The 12,601-nt window shown below is 44.6% G+C and overlaps 1 protein-coding gene across 1 annotated transcript in view; it reads left to right on the forward strand.

Annotated features, from left to right (window-relative positions):
* Window positions 1-12,465, forward strand: part of LOC136758184 (centrosome-associated protein 350) — a 36,035-nt gene extending 23,570 nt beyond the window's left edge. Inside the window, exons 21-26 of the mRNA XM_066712454.1 lie at window positions 1,967-2,250; window positions 4,936-7,514; window positions 7,873-8,148; window positions 8,386-8,526; window positions 10,167-10,292; window positions 10,542-12,465. Of these exons, the coding sequence (XP_066568551.1) occupies window positions 1,967-2,250; window positions 4,936-7,514; window positions 7,873-8,148; window positions 8,386-8,526; window positions 10,167-10,292; window positions 10,542-10,739 (3,604 nt within the window). The 3' untranslated portion in view covers window positions 10,740-12,465. The remainder of the gene's footprint in view (window positions 1-1,966; window positions 2,251-4,935; window positions 7,515-7,872; window positions 8,149-8,385; window positions 8,527-10,166; window positions 10,293-10,541) is intronic.
* The last annotated feature ends 136 nt before the right edge of the window (window positions 12,466-12,601 follow it).

A 12,601-nucleotide genomic window follows, 5' to 3' on the forward strand; every position in this document is an offset into this window, starting at 1 on the left:
TCTGTTTCCTGTTGAGCAGCATCACGACCCGTACCTGCGCTCTTCTTCTGCTCAAAATCAGGAGGGCTCAAGTGACACCTTAATTGTGATTTGGCTGAGCTGGAAGTGCCCGATTCAAACAGCAACGATATCGTGGATTAAACAGAAAACACTCAAGCACGCTGATTTCTGACACCTGCATACAAATCTGCACGTCTCCCTCCCGGCGCCGGGGAGAGGTGTGTTTGCACGGCCTGGGAAACGTCTTCACAAGCACGGCAGTTCACACTTCAAAGTGGAGCCGAGGATCCTGCAGTGAACACAGACACTCAGCACACAGCAGATACTACAGTCGGAGTTTAATCGCATCCCTTCCTACAGCGTGCATAATGCTGCGGAAAAGCAGGGCACAGGAAGGCGTCTAAGCCGAGCAGCGCTTGCTCCAGGCCTCTGGGAGCCGTGCTGCAGCCTGCTGTGAGAGATCTTGCTTTTAATGCGTCAGTCAGGGCAGCTACTCGGAGAGGGAGCACGAGAGAGAGAGAGCGAGAGAGAGAGAGAGAGAGAGAGAGAGAGAGAGAGAGAGAGAGAGAGAGGTGGAGAAGAAGCAAGGTGCCAGAGAGAGAGCGAGAGACAGCGCTGCACTGATCTCTTCTTCTCCGGCGGACTAGGGGGCTCAGACGGGACAGGGAGCTGTAGATGTGTAGGCGCTTCTAGGCTGGATGCAGGAGCAGGGCCTGGGGGAGGGGATGGGTCCTGCCCAGGGATCCCTCTGTAGGACGTCCTGTCTGTGGATCTGAGCTGCGTCCCTGCGAGCGCACCCTGCCACTATGCCAGTCATGAGCAGAGCCGGGTAGGTCCCACTCGCCGCCTGTCTCCTCCGGATTCGCGTTGCTGACGATGCTTTTAAAGCACAGATGCAGGCGCTCGTGCTAATATCACCCGTGGGACTCTGCCTCTCTCCCATGACCCTGCTTCTCATCCAGCGTGGAAAGAGGACGCTCTGAGTGCTGCACCGAACGCGATCTGGCCTGTCATTTCCCTGCCACAGTAAAAGCTCAGGAGAAGACGAGTGAATGGTGAGAGAGAGGGAGGGAGAGAGAGAGAGGATGCAGTAATTAAGGGACATTTTGCATATCAGGAGTTTTTCTTTTCCTGGCCTGGGGTTGATATCTTGTAAAACTGCGCTGTTCAGAATGTTGCTCTGAAATGAAGGCGGCTTCAATGTATGTCAGTCTGCAAATTGAAGATCACTATTGACGAACTGAATAAGAAGTAAAGAAATGAGTGTATTATTTTTTTTTTTCAGTAAGGTTTCTTTTACTTCCTGTGGTGTAGATCTGCATCTTAATTGTGGTGCGAAGGGTAACTACGAGATTGTTGTCTGGCCTATTAAATACAAGGCTGTAAATTAAAATTACATTTTGAGAAAGCAGAAGCATTTGGGTGCGTCGCCCCGGCCTGTTAATATAATTTTAATGACACCGACATAAAAGTATGTAGAGTATTGCATCTTCCCAGTGCACAATATTTTAAACCATAAGTTTTATTGCGGCTCACCAGCCATGGGTCTGTGAGCAGACGGTGCGAAAACCCCCTCGAAAGCAAAATCGTGTGAAATACTTGTATCTGAAATGAAGACAAACGTAGATGTGAAAGAAGCATTTGAGCACCTTCTAAAAGTGTTTGTTTAATTGTCTTTTTTTGCGTTAATGTAACAAACTACTTATTCAAACGAGTTTCTTATTTTTCTCCTCATCATTTAAAATGCAGATCTGTCAGAAACTCCTCGGCAGCTCTGAAGAGTTTGTGTTTCGGTTTCGTGTTGTGGAGAATATGACTATACAGCGAACCCTAACCCTGACCCGTATCTTCAGTGGGTCAAAGCCTTTAGCACTGAAAAGGGTTTCCGGGCTTCTATTGCGGGACTCTGACTCAGTCCGTCTGCCCGGTGAGAAATATCCCCTTGAAATATCGGTGTCTCTCTCAGTTTGTTTAAGAAGCCCGACGGGGGGCTGAGGGGACTCCTTCCATCAGAAGAGAGCTGGAGCTGGGAGAAAAGGAGGGATGACCCTGAGATATGTACCAGAGCCATGGAACCCAGCGAGACGACTGCCATCTCTTCCCTGGGGTCCAAAGTGGCCAACCGACCCCATTTGCTCCGAAGTCAACACGCCGCAGATCCCGACGACAGAGTTCCCGAGCAGCAGGACAACAGCAAGGGACCGACTGACAGGAGATCTGGATGTGTGGCCCAGGGTGGCCCTGTGAGAGGTGAGCTGGGAGGGGAAGTGCGAGTCCCATGTAGAACCATTGAGCTTTTCAGTCATCATGTGGACACCAGTACCACCATTCGACCCCAAATCCAGGACATCTTCTGTTTTCTGGAGTTCTGTCTTTCCCAGGCTCCAGTAGGTGTTTGCTTAATAGTCAAATGTTTACCTTGGTCTAAGATCCCTTACACTTGGCTTTTCTAATGTGAGATTATTTTCTGTCATTAACATTAATATTTCAGAGCTACAGGTTTTGTGTACGTTACAATCATTACAGACGGTACAGTACGTGTCCGCACCGCAGTTTTACTATCGTGACTGATATGATTCGAGGCCTTTGTTCCCTCCACTGTTTATTTTTACTTTTTTCATCAGCCTTTCCTTAATCTGTAACCAAAATCCCAACATTTCCTAATAGTTCCACAGCACAATCTGCCGCATTAACATTCATCGGCTATGACCTCCGCTCCCGAAAAAAACGCCCGGCGCTGCCGGTCTCCGACGCCTCGGGAGAAATCTTGCTGAGTCGCCACTTGAGCTTTATAAACTGGCCTGCTGACTCACTACTGCTTTTGGCTGAACGACCACACACACGCACAACACACACACGACACACGCACAACACACGCACAACGCATGCACACACACACATACATACACACACAAACATATATACATACATACACACACACAAACAAATACAAACATACATACACACACACACACAGGCAGGCAGGCAGGAGAAAGATATATATAAAATGGACTACCTTTTCTGTGCCCTTTCAGAAAATGCCACCGTGTCACAGTAAGTTATGAATCCATGCATGAACTGAGCACTGGCTCATTTTCTTCAAGGCCATGCAAGTCCTGACACGTTACGCATTGTGTGGTCTCGTACTGTTGTCCCAAGTGGCCCCTTCATCACGTGTATTTTTAGGTTTGTTTGCTCTGAGTTCACAGCAGCACTAGAGCGAGCTGAGCTGCTGGCACAAATGCCCTCTTTGTGCACCTTTTTACCCTAATGGGCTGATGGCAATCAAGATCAGATTCTTCTCATGTCATCATGTCATCACCATTCGTGACACCCCTGCATTGTCAGGATTTTCTACCTTTAACGAAATGCTGTTTCTTTGTTGTTCTTGTTTTTTTTCTTCATGTATTTCTGTTCTAAATTTAGCAGTTTTTCTCCAGCAGTCTTTTGTTGTGTGAAACGCTTCTCGCAGACTTTGTTGTCCGCCTTCCTATGACAGTGAAGCTGTAATCAGCGCTGTTTCAGGACAAGCTATTAGAGGAGAATATTTGGGACTCTTTCGCCATTGAGTTGTTTCTGATTTATTTCCGAGACAGTTTAATTATATTAATTATATATAGCAATGACACCCTGAAATCAGGAGGGTGTTTAAGAGACGTACGAAGGTTTTATAATCCTAGTGTCAACGGCAAACCTCCATTTATTCAGAGATTCTACAAATCTATTAAATTATTGGGAGCTGATGTTTGTTTCTCAAACGCTATATATATATGATTTCTTGTTTTCATAACTGCAAAACCTTGATGAACAAAATATTGACAGTTTTAATTACATATTTTGGAGAACAAAGAAGGATGGCATTCACTTCTTGCTTTTTTTTATAGAGCAGATTTAAAAAAAGACCTGGGATGTTACTCTAAAGAATGGGAACAAACAGCTACAGCACTGTTCTGTGTTTTAGTTGATTAAAACATGTACTTTGAGTTTGAGGACGAAGGTTTTCTCTTTCTCTTTCCTTATTACCCGGCCGAAGTCTTCTGTCGCCTCCCGTCTCCGACTGCCTGTAGTGCTGGATTCCCAATCTGTCTAAATCGTTTAAGTGTGATTAACTTTATTGATCTCCGGTGAGAATGGGGCTCAACGTCTAGAAATGGCTGTAATAAGGATCTTTACAGGGTTCCTGATTGAAAGAGACACAAAATGAACAAAATTACTTCTCTGGGAGCCGTTAGTTTACTGTAGCGTTTACAGTGCCTGAGATCTCGATGAGAGGCTTGTAAGATGAGGTTCACATTAGTGAGAGGAATAGTGATTGAATATAAATACAGTAATAACAGCATACATAGACTACCTCCTTTATAATACATACATACGTTTTTCACAAGCTCCATAAGTATTCACCATTTAATGCTCACTTTTTTTTCTCTCATCAGTGTGACTAGGCAGTGGGGAGACGGGGGATCTAATCTCTTTTATGTGCCTTATTCAGTTAATTACCTACTTACTTTGAATTCAAAATGAGGCAAAGTCAATCCTTAAACAACAACCGTCTCTCGTAATTAGGTCAAATTAGGGGGGAGACATCTTTCTGACGAGATCAAATACAGCAGTTCAAAAGGAAGACAATTTTAGATCACAGCTCTGTATTTTCTTAATGTATTTGTTTTGCAGGAGCAGTTGATGCTTCTTGTTAGTTTCAGAGAGTGAAAATACCAAAAATGCACTATAATGTGCTATGTAGTTAACAAGTATAGATTCCAGTACAGCTCAAGATAAAAACTTATGTTTAAAGGCCAGGGCATAATTGATGATGATTTCAGCACATCAAAAGCAAATCAAAGCTTTTTTTTTATATCAGGAAAGTATAATAAGTTAATCTGACTAAGTGGACTATGTGTTAACATCTCCTGATCAGAACTCTTTATCTTATGACAGGTGACTTGAACACTGACAGTAAAGCAGTGAATCCACTTCTATCTGGGACCCAGGAGGGGTCTGGTTCCATGGAAATCAACATGGAGATCTCAGAGGAAGAATCGTTGTCTTCCAGAGCCATTACAAAGCAGCCCTTGTCACCCACTTCCAACGACGCGTCCTGGAAGTCCCAGAAGAGTGCGGGCTCCTTCCCTTCCCTCGCAGAGTTCCAGAGAGTGTCCGCCATCCGTATCCACATCTCCGACGTGTCCCTGTCATCGACGGAGATTGAAGAAGATCTCCCTTTCGATTCGGAGAGCAGTAAATGGGAATCGACGGACAATGGAGGCCAGTGGGGACAGGATGTGGACAGTCCAAGTCCTGGGAAACTCTCTACTACGAGTCCTGTTTGTCCCAAAGAGAGTCACAGAGCAGTGGCCAGACTACCTGAGGAGACAGTGAGGCACAATGATCAGAACAATCAAAAATCCCAAAGTGTGTTTTCAGTTAACAACAACCACGAGAAGAAGCAAACTTCTGCAGTTGCTGGGGCTGAAGACCATCAGCGTCCTTCACCCCAGGCATGCCAGAGCATTAGTAAACCACTTTTTCCCACAGGAAGCTTCTCAATCAGACCCGTGGCGTCGGTTAAAGAGGCTGCTATAGACAGTCTGAGCAGGAGTGCAGTCAGCAGGACAAAGGACAACTCTCGCAGATGTCCCAGCTCCTCTGGTGAAGAGTCCTCGGACAGTGAAGACAAATCAGCAGTGCTCTCCCTGGGCAGCGATATACAGGTGTCCTCAGAAGAGGAACAGGTGCCGGGAACGGGGGTTAAGAAAGGCCCAGCAAAGAACGACAGAAGCTTGCAGGTATCAGTCCATGAAAGGACCCCAGGTCTTCCATCATGCCCTGACAAAACACATTCCATGGAATCAGAAACCACACAAGTGGTTGGGACATGTCCAGAGTTAGGCTCCTCAGCCTCAGAGAAGTGGATGCTACGTAAAGAAATAATTTTTACAAGAAAAGTAGAGGCTTTAATGACAGCAAGCCTGGCTTCTGAGGAGACCTTATCAGAGATACTTTCTCCAGTGGATGAGGTTCTGTCCTATGGGAGCGCTGAACTACCTCCGTCCCTGGCAGGAGGCCTGTTTGCTTCCCTCCCATCTCCTCCTCCTGCTCATGAAATCATCACATGGACAAGTGAAGACTTCCCACCACCCCCGGAGGGTGTAGTCCAGTCCCAGGAAGAGGAAGACTCACTAGAAGATGATCGGTCCATCAAGAGCGAAGACTTGCCCTCACTCACGGAAGATCTGCCCCTTCCCATTGATGAGTGTGATGGAGCTGAGATGATGAACCTCACTAGTGCAGGAGAGGCTCCAGGATCTCTGCAAAGAAAGACTGTGGCAATGGATTCTGATGGAATAACAGTGGACCCCCTCAAGACATCTGAGCTGCCTCCTTCTCCACTTCCTAATATACTGTTGGCAGAACAAGAGCAAGACACCAATAAAGACAACAAGTCTCAGCCTTTCCTGACTCTATCTGTGGTGGATGACAGCGATGACAGCTCCGACCCATTGGCATCTTTTGACATTGGTGACCGGGTGTTAGTTTTCCACACCAAGCCTGGCACGCTGAAATTCAAGGGTCTCACTAGTTTTGCTGGTGGCCACTGGGCTGGTGTGGCTCTTGACAGCCCAAATGGACACCACAATGGCACGTTCAAAGGCATCCAGTACTTTGAGTGTGAGAAGAACAGAGGAGTTCTGGTCCGGGCTGAGGACATCTCTCATCTGCTTGGGGAACAAGACAGCGACTTGGACACCAAGGCCAATGAGGATCCCTTCTCAGATGAGGACCCACCAAAGAATTTGAAATCAAAACAGGAAGGACAGAAAGAGACCAAATCCTCAGAGAGAAGTTCTAAAGGAAACGCAAGTGAGAGACAGGATCATAGAGGACATAGGTCCATCTCCCCCAGGATGTGTAAAAACAGGCTTTCACTGGAAGAGATTAATAATAATTCTTTCCACAACACTTGTGGTATTATGGAAGAGGTTCTGATCTCAGAGGCTTCACTCTCAACGTCCGAATCAAGCTTGATGACGACTAATCTTGAGGAGATAATTTATGAGGCTGCCAGGGCTGTGGAGCAGTTTGCACGCTCTGACTCCACACTAGATCTAAGTCTGGGGTTGGATGACACTGATGATGCAGCAGACATTGTTTACCAACCTTCTGTACCTTCGTCTGAAAGTCTGAGAAGAGAAAGTGATGCAGAAGAACCCAAGCCAACCCAGTTGACCTACTTCAGGCAAGACTTGGATGGAATTCCCTTGATTGGCTTTGACAAGGCAGAAGAGGGAGATGCTCAGTCCATACAATCAGGGTCAATGAATGTCCAGTCTGCCCACTCTTCCCAGCAGGTAGAGAAGGTGCCTTCTACCAATGGGCACGGTTATGATCTGGAACTGCTGATCGACCGAATGGCAGGGGAGTTGCTGAATGAAGTGGTGAGGGATGTTGAGAAGCTCAGAAAGATTAAACAAGACAGCAGAGGAACAGTGAAGGAGGACACACACAGCACGGGACCTGTAAGTATGTAGAACGTCATCAGTTGTATAGGTGTGGTCTAAAGTCTACCCCACCATTTGCAGATAATGCTGAGGTGAGACAAATATATTCGACACAGTTGTGATTTAAGTGTCAAATATTGCGATAATTTCCACATTTCACTCATAAGACTTAGATAAAGTGTGCATTGACTACGCCATGTAGCCCTCAGTTTAATTGCTTCACTAAACTTTACCAAACTATGATATATATATATATATATATATATATATATATATATATATATATATATATATATATATATATATACATATATATACATATATATTAATACCTTTCTGCTATCTAACTAATACTCTGTGCTGTGTTGCCATTCAGGGCAGCACTGTACCGGGTAAGAAGGACGAGAATCAGATGAAAGTGAACCAGCTGTGCTTCAGGGACCAGTGGCACTGCACAGTCTCACCAGGACCCCCACCCGAGACCACCGTCCATCCACACGACCTGGAGATGGTGCGCAAACTGGTGGGTGCTACGGTGGAGCAACTGTGGACTCAAGCAATGGGCCAGGAGCAGACAGTGTGCCAATTCCCCGATGGGTGTGAAGGGCCAACCAGTCTGGTCAACATAGAGAGTCGCAGGACCTACAGACAGGTGTGTGTTTAGTAATTAGTAACTAGTTAAACAGTAGCAGATGTGTTGCTTATAGAATTCAAACTTGAACGATGAAGGAGTATTTCACAGAATGCAATGCAACTCCCCAAAATTATGTCAGTCGTTTGGAAGTTTTAAAGGGTGTCAGAAGTTTGTCCTTATGCCCCTAAAGCTTCAATGCCTAGACTCGCCCTGGCATCACTGGTCAGACGGCTGACAGACGTCCTTCTCTTTCAGGTGATATTTGATCTCACCGCTGACATATTTCGCGAAGCCTTCCAGCAGGACCTGAAGTCCAGCTTGCTACCGTGGCAAGGGACAGGAGGCTCCCTGCTCTCAGCTCACCTGTCCAAACAGACCTCCCTCGCAGAGGTCAAGGTAACCCTCCACAGGAGTCTTCTTTCACCTGAAATCAGTCACTGGTGATAGATGGCCTGTGCAGCCTTTACTGTTTTGTGTCAATGAATCATAAAAATTATGTAAAAGCTGAATAAGGATTTGAGCTATTGGGGTTCACAGTGTAAACTATAGCCCTAGATATCTCGTGATTGCTAAATTCCAGACCCTGTCATCAAAAGGAAAGGATACCAGTCTTAATCTTGCTCATCATCCCCCTTGTATATCAGAAAAAAATATATAGATATTGCAGTTTTCAATCAGATACTTGGTAATTTACAAGGAAGTGCATCACCTTGTACTTGTTATTTTACATCAAATACTGAACCATTTACAAAACAAAAGAGCGAGAGAAGGAAATAGCATTTCTGGTCAGCCTTATTCACACACCCAGTTGAGATGGGGAGAATGGATACGGCTTATATCAGATAAGTCTGTAATCTGATTGGAGGATCTTTTCTGCTGTAGAGGGTAGAGGGATATATTACCGATCATCACCCATAATTGCTTCAGCACAATCCCCTGATTGTTTGCGTGGAAAGTTTCAATCGAGTTTTGTTTCTAAAAGGGAGCAGAAAGACAAAGACACCTCTCTTCCCCTATGTGAGAGCAAGAGAGGCATGTGCTGTTACATGGCCTGGGCGTGTTGCTTCCCAGTTTCAGATCGTACTCGTGGCAGGTGTCGTGTCATGTTTGGCCTCAAGGGAACTTGGTAAATTGTGTTTTGTCTCTGGAAGAAAAGCAGCTTGTATACAGATGTGAGTGTCGTCACAGACACAGAAATCTCTGTAATGATTTTGCTTAGGAACATAATTGTATTACTTCTATTGTGGTGACTTGTACTGTTGACCAAACCAGTGCTAAAAGCTTTGTATTCCTGTGTTACTGGATACAAACCCTGCTACGCACTAATTTCATTAAACCCTCTGAGGAAACGCATTAACTCGGCACCAAAGACACATTTTACAACATACACGATCATGTTGCCAAGGAAATGCTCCTTCCTGTTGAGCAAGTATCAGGACTGTGAAACATATGGACATGTACAGCATCTTCTGTTTCTGCTGTTTAAAACCAGAGCCTGTCTCTCCTTCCTTTCACTTTTCTCACATCTTTCTGGCACATCTTGAGAAAGAACACGATAAGTCCATCACTCTTATTTTGCGTTTGCTGCAAGAGGTTTGTGACTGTCTGATGTCACTTGAAGCCAGTAGAGAAATTATCTTTCTAAACTGTGATGCACAGAAAAGACTGGGTGTTTCTCCAACAGGCAGAAGCTTCAAGGACATCCCTCCTGCTCTAATGAAAGCTGACATGTTGGCAATGAGTGTGGGTGGCCTTATTGAACAGGTTTGCTATGCTTATTCTGGAGAGTTATAATCCTGTAGATCTGAAAGAGATCGTCACATGGTCAGACACAAGATTCCTGAAAGACAAATTAACTAATTAAGCCAATTATTGGTCCAATTATAACATTCAGATGTCAGGGGGAAATGCGAATCAGAAGACCACATGGCTCTCCGGGACCTGGGTTTGTAGAGCCTTGCCTTATTTTCTGTCCAGTTTAAAAACCTGCTCCAGATGTGTGACCAATGAAAACAGATGTTTCATGTCTCTCTCAGCATATGATCCAGTCCGAGGTGCAGAGGTCGCTCAACCTGGATCACAGCGACCTGGAGATGAAGAGGATGCTGCAGACCATGTCCAAGTTTGAGAAGGTGCAGAGGGACAAGGTGGACTTAATTCTGGTAGGCGGGAAGGAGGAGCCAGCTAAAATCTTTACCATAAAAAAACTATCGTGTGGGTGTGCTTTTGTTATGTAAATAGATTTCAGTGCAGTCAGGGATACAAGCTGTATGCATTCGTCCCTAGAGCGTCCAGGTGTGTTGATAGTGTTTGGCCTGTTCCTGGACCAGGATTTCCTGTTTACTGTTCTGGGTGTTTAGACTTCTAGTCCCTCCTCTGGCATCTCTGACTTGTTGTCTCCGTCTCCGCAGATCCAAGAGCTGCACCAGGAGGAGCCGCAGTGGGTCGACTACAGCGCCGAAGAGCTTGGTCTAAAGATGCACCTGACCGAGCAGATCTTTGACTCGCTGCTCCAAGACACGGTCTCCGTCCTCAACCGCATCTATAGGGCGTCCCCTCCTATCAGCCCGGCAGGCCCTGTCGACTCAGCTCGACCCGGCGCTTCTTAAACCACGACGGACACCGGGGCGGTTTCACTTTTCAACTTTTTCTTCAGTCACCTTTAGAGTTTCCCAGTTCTTGCCCGTTTACCCACTGATCCCCAGCCTCCGTTCTGGCAGGAACTCGTTGTCCCGAGCATTTGATAGAACCACCAGCTCACTTCCCCTTTTAAAAATAAACCTACACAGGGATTATGAGACTCACCAGACCTTCATTTTACATTAACAAGGAAAAGCTTGAAATGCTAAAGAAAATCGTTTATACTTCAAAATAGTTGGCTGTTGTTTGGATCACAGATCTGGGGGTGCCAGGGCTGCATTAACCACAACTCCCAGCCCTCCAGTATTCATGACCAGGAAAAGGCTGTTCATTATGAAAAATTACTCAATCGAAAGCATATCGTATCCAAAGAACAGATTCTGTTGGTGCTTATTTTTTATTTCTTTTTTACAAACACAATATTGACTGTGTATAGCCCTGATACCTTCGGGAGCAATGCTGGGGCTACAGTGTAGTTAGCCACCAGTAAAGGCATTATCACCAGTAAACGTTTCACTGCATTCACAATACACATGTTAAGGACACGTTAAGGACGTAGCTGTGTTCTGACTGTCTGTCCTGGACAAAACTGTGGCCTTGTTCTCTGACAGCTGCTTGACAATCTCCACACACTTCAAAAGCAGGTCCAACAGCCATCGCAGACTGTGTTTACAGTTTCTCACTCGTCTCTGCACTCTCTAAGACACGTGTGTTGCAGATTGGGCTTCCCAATTCGTAATTGTAGAAGTAGGAAATCAAAACGGCTGTTAAGCTCGTTAGACTGTTCACCTTGTGTGTTATGTTCTACAAACAGTGGTTGCACTTTGTAGGAATCTAGATCATTTTGTTTCTACAGCTTTTATTACTGTCAGACTGTCAGACTTTTAATTACCTGTGGGCTTAATTAAATGGAAAAGAAGGGTGATTTTAAAAACTGTTTCCTTATGATTTGCAAATTAGCCATCATACATAAAACATAGTGTGCTGTGACTCAAAAACTAATTGACTGAGTTTCAACTCTTCCTTATTAACACATCGCTTTATATGACAACAATTAGCACAGTAAACCAAAGCATCGTTAGAGACGCTTATTTGGACATTTCTTTGGTCTAAGAAATATATTGTTTTGAAATTGAGGTAGATTCTCTTTCACAAAAATGCGTTTCTGCACGGGGTTTGTGTGATAAGTTATCATTGATAACCCACAGAAAAACAAATGGAAGATTTTAGGCAGAAGCAAAATTGTGAAAACTGAATTCAACCCCACAAAAGCACTAGTTGTGTTTACAGTATTGATTTTATGTTGAAAGTAATCTTGATATTTTAAAGGTTTGCTCAACTTTGTTTGCCTTTGTAAAAATGACTTTTTTCAGGGATGACAAATCGTGATTTTTTTGTTTGGTTATCAGGGTTTAATATAAATCAATGATTTAACAAATACAATCATGAACTGTTCATTCATGAAGTTATTAAATGTTAATTCAGACCGAGCCCTCGATATTTAACTGCAGGTAAATAAATACTTGGAGGGAAAAAAAACACAATCAGGGCCACTATCTACTGTGCTGTAAATACAAATCCGATTTTAATTTATTTAATTTTGTTTTGTTTTATGAAATCTATATTTTTATACAATATTGTTTTCAGATTGTACTGAATTCTGGCGTCTACCTTAATAAAGTCTGCTGTGTTTTACATCGCGCTGTGATGTCATTGTATTTAAACCACATTGTTTCTGCTGAGGTTTATAATCATTATGCAGACGTGGCTCATTCCTGCAGCTGCGCAGGTAGGGTAGCCATGGTCGCGTTCTAATAGCGCAGATTCACGC

Source organism: Amia ocellicauda, chromosome 9 (genome assembly GCF_036373705.1).
Source record: "Amia ocellicauda isolate fAmiCal2 chromosome 9, fAmiCal2.hap1, whole genome shotgun sequence".
Classification (NCBI taxonomy): Eukaryota; Metazoa; Chordata; class Actinopteri; order Amiiformes; family Amiidae; genus Amia; species Amia ocellicauda.